Raw genomic sequence first — 13785 nt, 5'->3', positions numbered from 1 at the left:
TGTGAGAGAAAAATAAAATGTGTAACACATACGTCCACTGAAGGCTATATAGTTACCAAAGTCTTTCCATATTTCTCACCTACAGCAGTTCTCATTAAGGTTGGAGTCATATATGGATAACTATTCGGGAGCTTAACTGTATAAAGCAGAGTAGAGGTATTCTAACGATGACCATTTATCCCATATCAAATATGGTCCTAACTCGATATAAAAAGCAGAGGCACCCTGGTGAGGTTTCTTGTGCGAAGGTCATGCGAGCCGAGCATTATGGAATGCACTTAGAGTAGCCTCCACATATTTGCATTGTGCATCGTATTAATCATCTTTTGGCATACTGCGCAACATTTATAGAATAAAATACTTTGCTACGTTCTGTATAGAATCTTAAGCATACCTTACTGTATCATGATGCTTTTCTATCAGATAAGCTTTGATATTAAATATCAGGATTTCGGGTCCATATATTACGAAGCCGTGCGTTATTTTTTTTCCCTCAGGATCTGTGCTCTATGATAGCTCATGTTTTGTTCATTTCAGCTATACAAGAAGAGTTGAAAAAATATAGTTTTTAGATTTAGAAAGCAATATTAGCCGTACAAGTTGGCGAATGAAAAAAAGGATAATCTGTGCATGGAAAAATCCGAATGTATTACTTATAATGTAGAACAAATTGATAACTTTGCAGAAAAACTTGTTCGTTAAGATTCATCAGTTACAGAAAAGTTTATTCATATATACAGAATGATTATCATACACAAAAAGTATCACGTAGACAGATTTGCGGGATACCTGAGGAATCGGAGTGTCCCATATGTCAGCTGAGATGATGAATGCGCTGCAGTGACAGACGACAAATGTAAACAAGTGCCATTGCCGGTGATGGGTAAGTCATTCTCATCATCTTCACTCTTTAGATACACGACGTACGGGAATAATATCTCTTTGATAGGGAACAGGAGAAGAGTGAAATGACTTTAGGTTGTTATTACGGTGTTAAGATTCAACCACCAGGAGGAACAAAGACCAGAGTTAGGAGCTGGAGAGCCTCCTAAGCAGTCTGGAGATGTTATCCCAAATCCACCACCTCTCCTTACCTGCTGCTGGCTGATACAAGGTACACAAGCATTACCCAGTGTTTTGAAGTATCTGTGGGATGTATTTTATTCAGATAATGTGTTGTAACTATTGAACTGTCTCTTAGACGTTGAATCTTATAATGATGTCGGGGTTTCAGCAGGGCCGGATTTTTATATGCTGAGGCCCTAAGCTATGTCAAGGTTCAGGGGTCCCATACGATGACAGTATTATAGAAAGGGCATTGAAAATACAAATGTGAATGCTTGTATATGCGTGCATATAAAGGCAAAGGTGTGAAGAAAAGATGATCTAACCAAAACTTACCGGTACCTTTTGCTTCATGAAATACCTTGATTAAATTACTTTTGTTAATTATTTCTTAATGTATATAAAACGTTTTATACATACACCAGCACAAAAGTGGTTACACAAATTAACAGATTATTAAATGGAATTGGCAATACAGCCTGTCCTGCATTTATGTGCACATCACATCAGTGTACGATAATCATCGTTTTCTTTCGTGATTTTTGGGAGGAAATTCACTGATGATGCCCCAACTGATAAATTACAAATTTTATACTTTTTGTTGCATATAATGCACAGGTCATATACCTCTTTTGCTACATTTTCGTCCACAGCTCACTGGTTTTAGCAGGATTTCAATGCGTGGACATGAAGAGAATAGTGGTTCATGGCAGGAGGTCAAGTTGCCAAAGAACTATACATACTTACATGATGTAAAAGGGAAATATTCAAAACATAAAAGCAATGAAATAGAAGTTAAAGAAATTTGAAGCCAGTTATGTTTTGAGTCAGGAGATTCAAGAGCCATGAGAAATAGTTGTTTTTTTTATACTGTAATAGGCACAAACACAGCCCATGGAGCAGAAATGATCGTAAAGGTTTTTAAAGTATGATTTTACATGATATAAAGCAACCAGAGCCTAATGATTTAGTTTACTCTTATTCATGTTAAGCAGTGCCTTGTTACATATCCTCCAAGTCTAGCAACAGTTTTTATATGATTTGAGCTTTCAAACTGAAGCTATACCCTTCATCAACTGAACTATATATTTTACAGCTGGGTAAGGCACCATGGTATATGGTGGCTGGTGCTGCACCTGGGATGGGGAACACAGCAGGTTGAAGGAAAAAGATTACACTGAAAGGGGACATTCAACATCCAAAGCCAGGCAAAATGCTCCAAGCTCTTGGGATCAAGACATTCCTGCACCAGGTAAAACTATGCATGGTTAAAATTTTCTGTATTTTTACTAGATTTTTTTTTCATTAGATGTAGTGCCAAATAAGTTGGCTTGTGATAAGAGAATGTCACAGGAATAATTTCTCTTTAATATCTTTTAATGCTATACTGTATTTGAACTCATTTTTCTTGTAGGGAGTAAACCCTCTTCACTAAAAATCAAGACTTAAAGTTGTTATCAAGATTTCTGGTAAGGTTTTAACTGGTCATTGATTTGATATGTTTTCTTGTTCCAGAGCTTCCATACCCAATTGCAGCCTGTATAGTTGGTATTTGTGCTTGTATCTGTTTTGTGAATTCTCTCTCAGGAGAATTTGTCTTTGATGATTCTGAAGCAATTGTTAATAACAATGACATTAGAAGTGAGACTCCCCTTGGTAACCTATTTCACAATGACTTTTGGGGAACCCGGCTGACTCATCCATCAAGTCACAAATCTTATAGGCCTCTGACTGTGCTTTCATTCAGGTTTGTATTTACATTTTTTCCAATATGTATTTGTATTGATATAATATTCATGTTTGAATTATATAGTCAAAGTGATTTGGACTGCTTGCAGTGAGCAGCTACTTAAGCCCGGCCTTTTACCTGACACTTATGGGTCAAGGCAGTCTAGTGGGTTTAGTGTAGATGCAATTGTTAAGGATAAAGTTAAGATACATTTAGTGCTTTAGCCTTAGGTCAAGGGCCAATGTTGTTGAGGGTGTAGTGAAGATGTATTTATTGAGGCCTGAATTAAGATGTATTTGGCACCTTGGCCTTTGACCTGAGACAGGTCAAAGGTTGGTAGAGTAGAAGGTGTAGTGAAGTTGCATTTGTCAAGGATGATATGAAAATATGTCGAATATGAAAAGAATATAGGTTTCCTAGCTGTCTTCTTACCCATGGGTGGGAACAGCAAGGCTCACCTTTGGTGGAAGGGCTCACCTTTGGTGGAAGATGTGCTCTTTGCATATATCCCCAGGCAGGAGGGGAGGTTGGGTAGAGGGGTTGGAATGCCCCCTGCACCTCTACACCCAATGGGCAAGGACAACTAGGCCCGCCTTCAGTAAGCTGAACCTGAGAATGTGGGATCGATACCTATGGGGGTGGCCCAGAACCAATGGAGGTAGTCCAGAACTTGAGGAGGCAGCCCAGAACCTGTGGTTTCCCATAGAATATGATTTGCAACTACCATAAAGCTTCAGGGACATTGAGAGATATAGATAGATAGATTGAGAGATACTGTTATGTACATATTACTTTTATTGAAATAAGAATGAAGGTGCAGTGAAGATACATTTGTCATAGGTGAGGTGAATTTAGGTTTATTTAGTGATGATGCTTTTGTTGTAGGGAGACATCCTGCATTCACTTGTTAATATTAGTATTTCTAGTTTCTCTAAGATTTAACGCAAAGCATTTAAGTACACAAAATTCTAAGATTAGGGGAAATGGTGAGCTCATCTGTATCTGGGAAGCCTCTTTCCCCCCTTTAGTGTAATATACAAAGAATAAATTCTGATTCATTTAATTTCCTTTGAGATCATCTTTTGCTTTCCTTTTATTTATATACACCATCCATTTAACTCTTCCCTCTAGGGCTTTCCATTCTACTCTTTATGTCTAACATTAATAACTCTTCTGGCATATCTAGCTTTTGAATTTTTTTTCCTTCCTTCAAATTTCTTACATTTTCATTCTATTATGCTGTACCTCTGTTTCCACATCCTGTACATGGTGTACTGCACACCTCCATGGCAGCCTCCAAGGAAATAGCTTTAAACTGCCTCCACATCACCTCCACCTGAACAGTTTTGGATCCTCGCAACTTTCAACCTAACTTCTGGAAGGTATGTGAGGAATATCTTTGCTCAACCTGGGCTTTATGCTATGGCACCTTAGCCTCTCTTAGATATCTTTCATTGAAAAAAAATTTAAGGGGTCTTTGGTACTTGTCTTCCACCTCATCAGACAGTACATTAGCTTAGATGTTGAGGATCTACCATGTATGGCTCTGAGAATTCCTCCTTCAGGAGAAACAGATTCTTTTGTGCTCCTGATTCACCATTGATGATACTAGTTGTGGTTTTGGGTATAATCATTTTAACAGAATTTTTTTTTTGTGAACCCTCCTGCTTCCTGTGCATAAGCTTTCAAGCTCATGGGACAAACCACAGAGAAGAGAACTGTAAATTATGAAAATTAAAATCCTTGTCTCTCTGAAATGGTGTACCATGATAATTTTTTCATGATCTCTCTGCACTGCCCTGCCTCCCCTCCACCTTTCTTTTTTTTTTCAAAATCTTCTCTTTGTCTCTGCTTTTAGGTTGATGCCTTATAACCTACGAATAACTAAGCTTTCTGTGGCTGAGAAATGGTTGGGTTTATGTCATCTCTGTAGTATTCTTTGATAAGCTGATGGTGGGCCCAAAATGAGCGAGTAGGCACTGTTTAATTAATAGGGTAGAAGTAGAGAGGGAAAGCCAGGGCTTCCCACCAGATTAATAGTGGGTGTGCAGGTCTCAACTTTGATATTCCTAGAGAATATCTCAAATGTTGTAGCACAGTACCTCGGAGAGAAAAGTTTTTCAAATTTCATATCCTACATGTTTTACTCTCTTTGTACTTTGTGGTGTTCTGGATTCTGTCTGTTTTTATATACCAAGGAACACTGTTGAATGCTTTGCTCATGTCTCTAGCTGCAGTGATTGTGTGAAAGGGTAGGTTTCTTAGAAACTCATAGTGAGTAATTGTAAATCTGATGCTGGTCTTTCATTAATAATAAGAAAAGGAGCTGCCTTACAGTTAGGGTTTATCCAGTATCCAGAGAACCATTTAAATCCTTGGGCCTGTAGGTATATTAATCACTAACTTTATTCTTGACTTGTGAGCAGTGCCAAGTAGCAACAATATGTCAAGCAGTGTCATCGCAGTATCTGTTGTATTGTATCACGGGTATTTATCACATTATCAATGTTATTGGAGTGGTATTTCATACTGTGAAAATTTGCTGTCTTGTGTGTCTTGTACGTTCCCTTAATTTTTTTCCCCCTTTTATATTTTGTGAAACATATGGAAAGTGCTTCCCAAGACAAACTAGGAACTTAAGTCATTGAAATGAATTTTCCAAAGTTGTAATTCAAGAAGTTGAATTTTTGTCTTAACAAATTGGACACAAATGGTTTGTAATGATAAGTGCCTGTAGAAGGGTAATGGACATTGCAAACTTTTATTTATGCCTGATTAGGTCCAATTTCATTGAACTTCAATATATGATGTTTTCATTTTTGGTAGTCTAAACTGAATAATGTACTTTTAATTTGTACTACTCTCCACAGACTAAACTATGTCTGGGGAGCGCTGGAGCCACTTAGTTATCATGCAGTTAATATTGTGCTTCATTGCCTTGTGAGCATTATGAGTCTTCGAGTCTTTTATGTGGTATTTGGCAATGGAGCACCTCGAGCAGCTGTCTTATGTGCAATACTCTTTGCTACACATCCAGTGCACACTGAAGCTGTAAGTAAAAGAAAGACATTTTTGCAATATGCTCCAATGATTTTGATTACCTGTACTTGCAGCATTATGACAGCAAATAAAGATTTGTTTATCAGTTGGCTTCAGCTACCCATGGAATTATGTTTAGTATATTTTTAGTATATTTTAATGTCTCCATGGTTGTTTAATTTGTTTATGGATGGGGTTGTTAGGGAGGTGAATGCAAGAGTCCTGGAAAGAGGGGCAAGTATGAAGTCTGTTGGGGATGAGAGAGCCTGGGAAGTGAGTCAGTTGTTGTTCGCTGATGATACAGCGCTGGTGGCTGATTCATGTGAGAAACTGCAGAAGCTGGTGACTGAGTTTGGTAAAGTGTGTGGAAGAAGAAAGTTAAGAGTAAATGTGAATAAGAGCAAGGTTATTAGGTACAGTAGGGTTGAGGGTCAAGTCAATTGGGAGGTAAGTTTGAATGGAGAAAAACTGGAGGAAGTGAAGTGTTTTAGATATCTGGGAGTGGATCTGTCAGCGGATGGAACCATGGAAGCGGAAGTGGATCATAGGGTGGGGGAGGGGGCGAAAATTTTGGGAGCCTTGAAAAATGTGTGGAAGTCGAGAACATTATCTCGGAAAGCAAAAATGGGTATGTTTGAAGGAATAGTGGTTCCAACAATGTTGTATGGTTGCGAGGCGTGGGCTATGGATAGAGTTGTGCGCAGGAGGATGGATGTGCTGGAAATGAGATGTTTGAGGACAATGTGTGGTGTGAGGTGGTTTGATCGAGTAAGTAACGTAAGGGTAAGAGAGATGTGTGGAAATAAAAAGAGCGTGGTTGAGAGAGCAGAAGAGGGTGTTTTGAAATGGTTTGGGCACATGGAGAGAATGAGTGAGGAAAGATTGACCAAGAGGATATATGTGTCGGAGGTGGAGGGAACGAGGAGAAGAGGGAGACCAAATTGGAGGTGGAAAGATGGAGTGAAAAAGATTTTGTGTGATCGGGGCCTGAACATGCAGGAGGGTGTAAGGAGGGCAAGGAATAGAGTGAATTGGAGCGATGTGGTATACAGGGGTTGACGTGCTGTCAGTGGAGTGAATCAAGGCATGTGAGGCGTCTGGGGTGGACCATGGAAAGCTGTGTAGGTATGTATACACGTGTGTGGACATGTGTATGTACATGTGTATGGGGGGGGGGGGGTTGGGCCATTTCTTTCGTCTGTTTCCTTGCGCTACCTCGCAGACGCGGGAGACAGCGACAAAGTATAAAAAAAAAAAAAAAAAAAAAATATTTTTACCTGCTACTTTGTAATTTGGACATATGGCCCTCTTTGGTTGATTGTATGGGTGAATTCTTTGTTATGTTTGTAATATGGAAAAGTAAAACCACTGAGAATGGAGAAAAATTGGAGGAAGTTTTAGATACTTGGGCGTGGACTTGGCAGTGAATAGAATCATGGAAATGGAAGCAAGTCATTTGGTAAGGGTGTGAAGGTTCTGGGAGTGCTGAATATATGGAAAGAGAGATCATTATTTGGATGGGCAAAATTGGTTATGTTTAAAGGTATAGTAGTCTCAACACTATATGTGTGCAAGACATAGACTATAGATAGAGCTGTATGCAGGAGGGTGAATGTGTTGGAAATGAAATGTTTGAGGACAATATGAGGTTTGAATAGGTTTGTTAAAAGAAAGACTGTGATTGAGAGAGCTGAAGAGTGTGCTGAAATGGTTTGGGCATATAGAGAGAATGGACGAGAAAAGGTTGACAAAGAGGATATATGCGTCAGAAGTGGAGGAAATAAGGAGAACAAGGAGACTAAACTCGAAATGGAAGGATGGAGTGAAATTTTCTTTTGATTGATCAAGGCCTGAACAGCAAGAGAGTGAAAGGTTTGCACAGAATAGAGTGAATTGGAATGATGTGGTATGCTGGGATCAGTGTGCAGTCAGTGGAATGAATCTGGGCATGTGAAACGTCTAAGATAAACCATGAAAATGATTATGGGGCCTGTATATGGATAGGGAGCTGTGTTTATGATGCATTACACATTTCAAAGTTATATATGGATAAGAGTGGATGTGGCCTTTCTTCATCTGTTTCCTGATGCTGCACTGCATATGAAGGGGGTGGCAATCAGGTGTAAGGGAGAAGAAGAGAATGTATATTTTATTTTTTTTCTTTCATGCATTTGTGTTGTTTCATGTAGGGCAGGTTGGCCCCCTCTTGACCTCCTGCCACTTTCTTTTATACGTCTCCCAGTCATTTGCACTCCTTCCTTGTAAGTATCATCCAAAAACCCCACTTTTCTCTTTCACTAACAACTTTACATTAAACATTAAACATTGTTTAATTTGTTTATCGATGGGGTTGTTGGGGAGGTGAATACAAGAGTTTTGGAAAGAGGGGCAAGTATGCAGTCTGTTGTGGATGAGAGAGCTTGAGAAATGAGTCAGTCGTTGTTTGCTGATGATACAGCGATGGTGGCTGATTCGGGTGAGAAACTGCAGAAGCTGGTGACTGAGTTTGGTAAAGAGTGTGAAAGAAGAAAGCTGAGAGTAAATGTGAATGAGAGCAAGGTTATTAGGTAAAGTAGGGTTGAGGGACAAGTCAGTTGGGAGGTAAGTTTGAATGGAGAAAAGTGAAGTGTTTTAGATATCTGGGAGTGGACTTGGCAGCGGATGGAACCAAGGAAGCGGAAGTGAATCATAGGGTGGGGAAGGGGGCGAAAGTTCTGGGAGTGTTGAAAGATGTGTGGAAGTCGAGAACGTTATCTCGGAAAGCAAAAATGGGTATGTTTGAAGGAATAGTGGTTCCAACAATGTTATTTGGTTTGCAAGGTGTGGGCTATAGATAGAGTTGTGTGGAGGAGGGTGGATGTGCTGGAAATGAGATGTTTGAGGACAGTAATATGTGGTGTGAGGTTGTTTGATCGAGTAAGTAATGAAAGGGTAAGAGAGATGTGCGGTAATTAAAAAGAGTGTGGTTGAGAGATCAGAAGAGGGTGTGTTGAAATGGTTTGGTCACATGGAAAGAATGAGTGAGGAAAGATTGACAAAGAGGATATATGTGTCAGAGGTGGAGGGAATGAGGGGAAGTAGGAGACTGAATTGGAGGTGGAAAGATGAAATGAAAAAAATTTTGAGCGATTGGGGCCTGAACATGCAGAAGGGTGAAAGGTGTCTAAGGAATAGAGTGAAGTGGAACAATGTGGTATACCGGTGTCGACGTGCTGTCAGTGGATTGAACCAGGGCGTGTGAAGTGTCTGGGGTAAACCATGGAAAGTTTTGTGGGGCCTGGATGTGGAAGGGGAGCTGTGGTTTCGGTGCATTATACATGACAGCTAGAGACTGAGTGTGAACAAATGTGGCCTTTGTTGTCTTTTTCTAGCGCTATCTCACACACATGAGGGGGGAGGGGGTTACCATTTCATGTGTGGCGGGGTGGCGATGGGAATGAATAAAGGCAGACAGTATGAATTATGTGCATGTACATCCTCTTCTGCTCTCTCAACCACACTCTTTTTATTACCGCACATCTCTCTTACCATTTGCTTTTCTAAGTACTTCTCACATACATTCTTCAGAGCAAACACCTGATCCACACATCCTCTACCACTTCTGAAACCACACTGCTCTTCCCCAATCTGATGCTCTGTACATGCCTTCACCCTCTCAATCAATACCCTCCCATATAATTTCCCAAAAATACTCTACAAACTTATACATCTGTAATGTGAGCACTCACCTTTACCCCTTTTGCCTTTGTACAATGGCACTATGCAAGCATTCCGCCAATCCTCAGGCACCTCACCATGAGTCATACATACATTAAATAACCTTACCAACCAGTCATCAATACAATCACCCCCTTTTTTAAAAAATTCCACTGCAGTGCCATCCAAACCCGCTGCCTTGCCGGCTTTCATCTTCCACAAAGCTTTTACTACCTCTTCTCTGTTTACCAAATCATTCTCCCTAACCCTCACTTTGTACACCACCTCAACCAAAACACTGTATATCTACCACTCTATCATCAAACACATTCAACAAACAATGGCCCAACCCACCCACATACACATGCCCACACACGGACATATACATACCTATACATTTCAACATATACATATACATACATATGCAGACATATACATATATACACATGTACATATTCATATATGCTGCCTTCATCCATTCCTGCTACCACCCCGACACACATGAAATGGCATCCCCCTCCCCCCCGTGTATGTGCGAGGTAGCGCTAGGAAAAGACAACAAAGGCCACATTCGTTCACACTCAGTCTTTGGCCGTCATGTGTAATGCACCGACACCGCAGCTCCTTTTCCACATCCAGGCCTCACAAAACTTTCCATGGTTTACCCCAGACACTTCACATGCCCTGGTTCAATCCATTGACAGCATGTCGACCCCATTATACCACATCATTCCAATTCACTCTATTCCTTGCATGCCTTCCAACCTCCAGTATGTTCAGGCTGTGGATGTGCAAAATCCTTTTCACTCCATCCTTCCACCTCCAATTTGGCCTCCCACTTTCTGTTTCCTCCACCTCTGACACATATATCCTCTTTGTCAATCTCTTCTCACTCATTCTCTCCATATGTCAAAACCATTTCAACATCCCCTTTTCCACTCTCTCAACCACACTATTTATTGCCACTATTGCCACACATCTCTCTTATCCTTTCCTTACTTAATCAAACCACCTCACACCACATATTGTCCTCAAACATTTCATTTCCAACATATCCACCCTCCTCCTTACGACCCTATCTATAGCCCATGCCTCGCAACCATATATTGTTGGAACTACTATTCCTTCAAACATGAATACCCATTTTTGCTTTCCAAGATAACATTCTCTCCTTCCACACATTCCTCATTGCTCCCAGAACCTTAGCCCCCTCCCCCACCCTGTGACTGACTTCCACTTCCATGGTTCCATTTGTTACTAACTTCATTCTCAGATATCTAAAACACTTTACTTCTAATTTTTCTCCAGTCAAACTTATATCCCAAATAACTTGTCCTTCAACCCTGCTGAACCTAATGACCTTGCTCTTATTCACATTTACTCTCAGCTTTCTTTCAAACACTTTTCGAAACAATGTCACCAACTTCTGCAGTTCCTCACTTGAATCAGACTAATACTGGATCATCGGCAAACAACAATGGACTCACTTCCCAGGCCTCTCACCCCCAACAGATTGCTTACTTGCCTGTCTCCAAATCTCTTGCATTTACCTTCCTAACCACCCCATTCCGTGTTATATGGGATTCAGGTTAAAGATATTATTTTTTATTTGTGAGCTATAGTTTTATCATCTTTTGTAGGATATAAGCAGCTTATTATTGAATATATCTTTGGACGACTTAGTGTTTGTTTATCTCATCACATTCAGCAAAGCAGGGATTGGATGATCCCCTTGGGAAATTTAGTCCTGAGCTTGAGTGTTATATGATGGGGTTAAAAAGACAGCTTCTTTTCCCACCTGTACAACTATGAGATTTTGGAAAACTTTCTGGAACAATGTATAGTTGAAATGATGGTTTGGCAGTACTGTTAGTATTTTGAGTGTTTCATCCTGATTACTTACATCATGGGCAACTTGTTCCTGCATGACTTCCACCCTCCTTTTGGAATTTTTGATTGAGGTTATTGTGGGATAAGAAAGATATATATCCATCTGAAGTATTTTTCCTTTTAAACCATCTGTACAGAAAATTTATGAACTAGTTATTTTCTTCACATAGGTATCTGGGATCGTGGGAAGAGCTGATTTGCTTTGTGCACTCTTTGTATTTGTAGCTCTTTTGAGCTATGTTAAAGCTGTAAAAGGGATGTCAGAAGACTTTTACTGCAAAGGACAGAACTATTATTGGTAAGTACATTATATATATCTTACATTTTTGTAAAATAAAGCATAACATTCACAAGCTTTGATACCATAAATTCAAACAATTGATACAAAACAAATATGTATCATATATGGTTCCCAGAATTTTTGGAAAACCCATTTTTTGAGTTTGTGTTACTAGTATTTAATACTATAATTTCAAAAGACTGTTCATAATAATTGTAATGAGGAACTAAGTAGTAATAATCCTTTTACATAATTATTAGAACAGAAAATACATGATGAATTAATGTAGTAATGCTCAACAGTTACTTAGTACTTGTTACTGAAAACTGAAGTAACAGATCTTTATGGAACATATGGCTAGAATGCCCTCTAGGTTTGTGTTGGTTTCTAAGTAGGATTGGTTGTTTGATGAAGTGACTGTTGTTGCTAATGTAAAGTTACATACTTCTCCCTCTTAGCTGATACACTTCTGAAGTCAACCATTAAGCAAAATTCTATTACATGGAACTTTTTTCCTCTTATCCTGGAGTCCCTTCCATAGGGCTCCCACAGTGCTAAGAAAGCCAGCCACATTCAGTGGGTGTGACCACAGGACCTAAAGAGTGTTGGTGCAAGTGTATGTTGGGAAAGCATAGGGCTTTTAAGGAGTAAGTGTTCAGTGTCTTCATTGCAGAAGTTGCATCTTGGGCATGAATAGTCTACTGACATGATCATGCAGTTTTTATAATGTTGTGCTGAAGAGAAAGGTAACTCATACATGCCTGGGAGTGTAGTTTTAGAAGAGTGTATAAAGGGTGAAGTAACTTAGAACTGGGTTGGGAGCAAAGTCGTTTAGTGCTTTTGTTATTTTGGTATGTATGTTATTTGTTATTGCTGTGTTTGTTGGAAGAGGGGGGGTTCTTTGAGTATAGGTTTCTGAAATGTGAGGTGAGGGTTAAATTTTCATATTTGAATGGGTCTGATGGTTTGATATGGAGAAGTGTGGATGAGAAAGCTGTTATAGAGAACAGAGTGCTAAACTTATTGGGGTGAGTTTGTGTTGGAATTATTTCAGTTTGTTATGCATTTGTTGAATGTCTGCAGTTGCTAGGCACTGAGTGTTTGTTCTAAATTCATTTTTTTATGTGATTTGTAGTTTTTCATTTATCCTTTTGATTGTATGATTGACAAGGCAGGTGAAACATAATTTAGGGGGAAGTGGATGAATTGCTTGTAAAGGATATTAATGGAATCTGTTTCATGTTCTGATGTGGTACCAGCATATATTATTATTATTATTATTATACTTAGTCACTGTCTCCCGCTTTTGTGAGGTAGCGCAAGGAAACAGATGAAAGAATGGCTCAACCCACCCACATGCACATGTACATACATACCCGCCCACATATACATACCCATACATTTCAACATATACATAAATATATATACTCAGATTTTTTTTTTTTTTTTTTTTTTTTTTTTTATACTTTGTCGCTGTCTCCCGCGTTTGCGAGGTAGCGCAAGGAAACAGACGAAAGAAATGGCCCAACCCCCCCCATACACATGTACATACACACGTCCACACACGCAAATATACATACCTACACAGCTTTCCATGGTTTACCCCGGACGCTTCACATGCCTTGATTCAATCCACTGACAGCACGTCAACCCCTGTATACCACATCGCTCCAATTCACTCTATTCCTTGCCCTCCTTTCACCCTCCTGCATGTTCAGGCCCCGATCACACAAAATCCTTTTCACTCCATCTTTCCACCTCCAATTTGGTCTCCCTCTTCTCCTCGTTCCCTCCACCTCCGACACATATATCCTCTTGGTCAATCTTTCCTCACTCATTCTCTCCATGTGCCCAAACCATTTCAAAACACCCTCTTCTGCTCTCTCAACCACGCTCTTTTTATTTCCACACATCTCTCTTACCCTTACGTTACTTACTCGATCAAACCACCTCACACCACACATTGTCCTCAAACATCTCATTTCCAGCACATCCATCCTCCTGCGCACAACTCTATCCATATCCCACGCCTCGCAACCATACAACATTGTTGGAACTACTATTCCTTCAAACATACCCATTTTTG

General features: G+C 39.7%; 2 protein-coding genes across 4 annotated transcripts in view; one reads left to right on the top strand and one right to left on the bottom strand.

The window, feature by feature from the left end:
- The window catches only part of LOC139759070 (palmitoyltransferase ZDHHC3), a 306923-nt gene that overhangs the window by 69256 nt on the left and 223882 nt on the right, over positions 1-13785 (bottom strand). The gene's annotated exons all lie outside the window — the stretch shown is intronic.
- Positions 807-13785, top strand: part of LOC139759066 (protein O-mannosyl-transferase F38B6.6-like) — an 83922-nt gene continuing 70943 nt past the window's right edge. The window contains exons 1-5 of one of the 3 annotated variants that reach the window (XM_071680993.1): positions 807-883; positions 2162-2317; positions 2581-2812; positions 5665-5845; positions 11590-11717. In XM_071680993.1, coding sequence (XP_071537094.1) covers positions 2176-2317; positions 2581-2812; positions 5665-5845; positions 11590-11717 — 683 coding nt within the window. In that variant the 5' untranslated portion in view covers positions 807-883; positions 2162-2175. The other 2 variants (XM_071680994.1, XM_071680996.1) reach the window with 2 other exon arrangements.

This window comes from Panulirus ornatus, chromosome 32 (genome assembly GCF_036320965.1).
Source record: "Panulirus ornatus isolate Po-2019 chromosome 32, ASM3632096v1, whole genome shotgun sequence".
In the NCBI taxonomy this organism is placed as follows: Eukaryota; Metazoa; Arthropoda; class Malacostraca; order Decapoda; family Palinuridae; genus Panulirus; species Panulirus ornatus.
The sequence above is the reverse complement of the archived record's forward strand: the minus strand, read 5'-3'. Positions and strand labels throughout refer to the sequence as shown.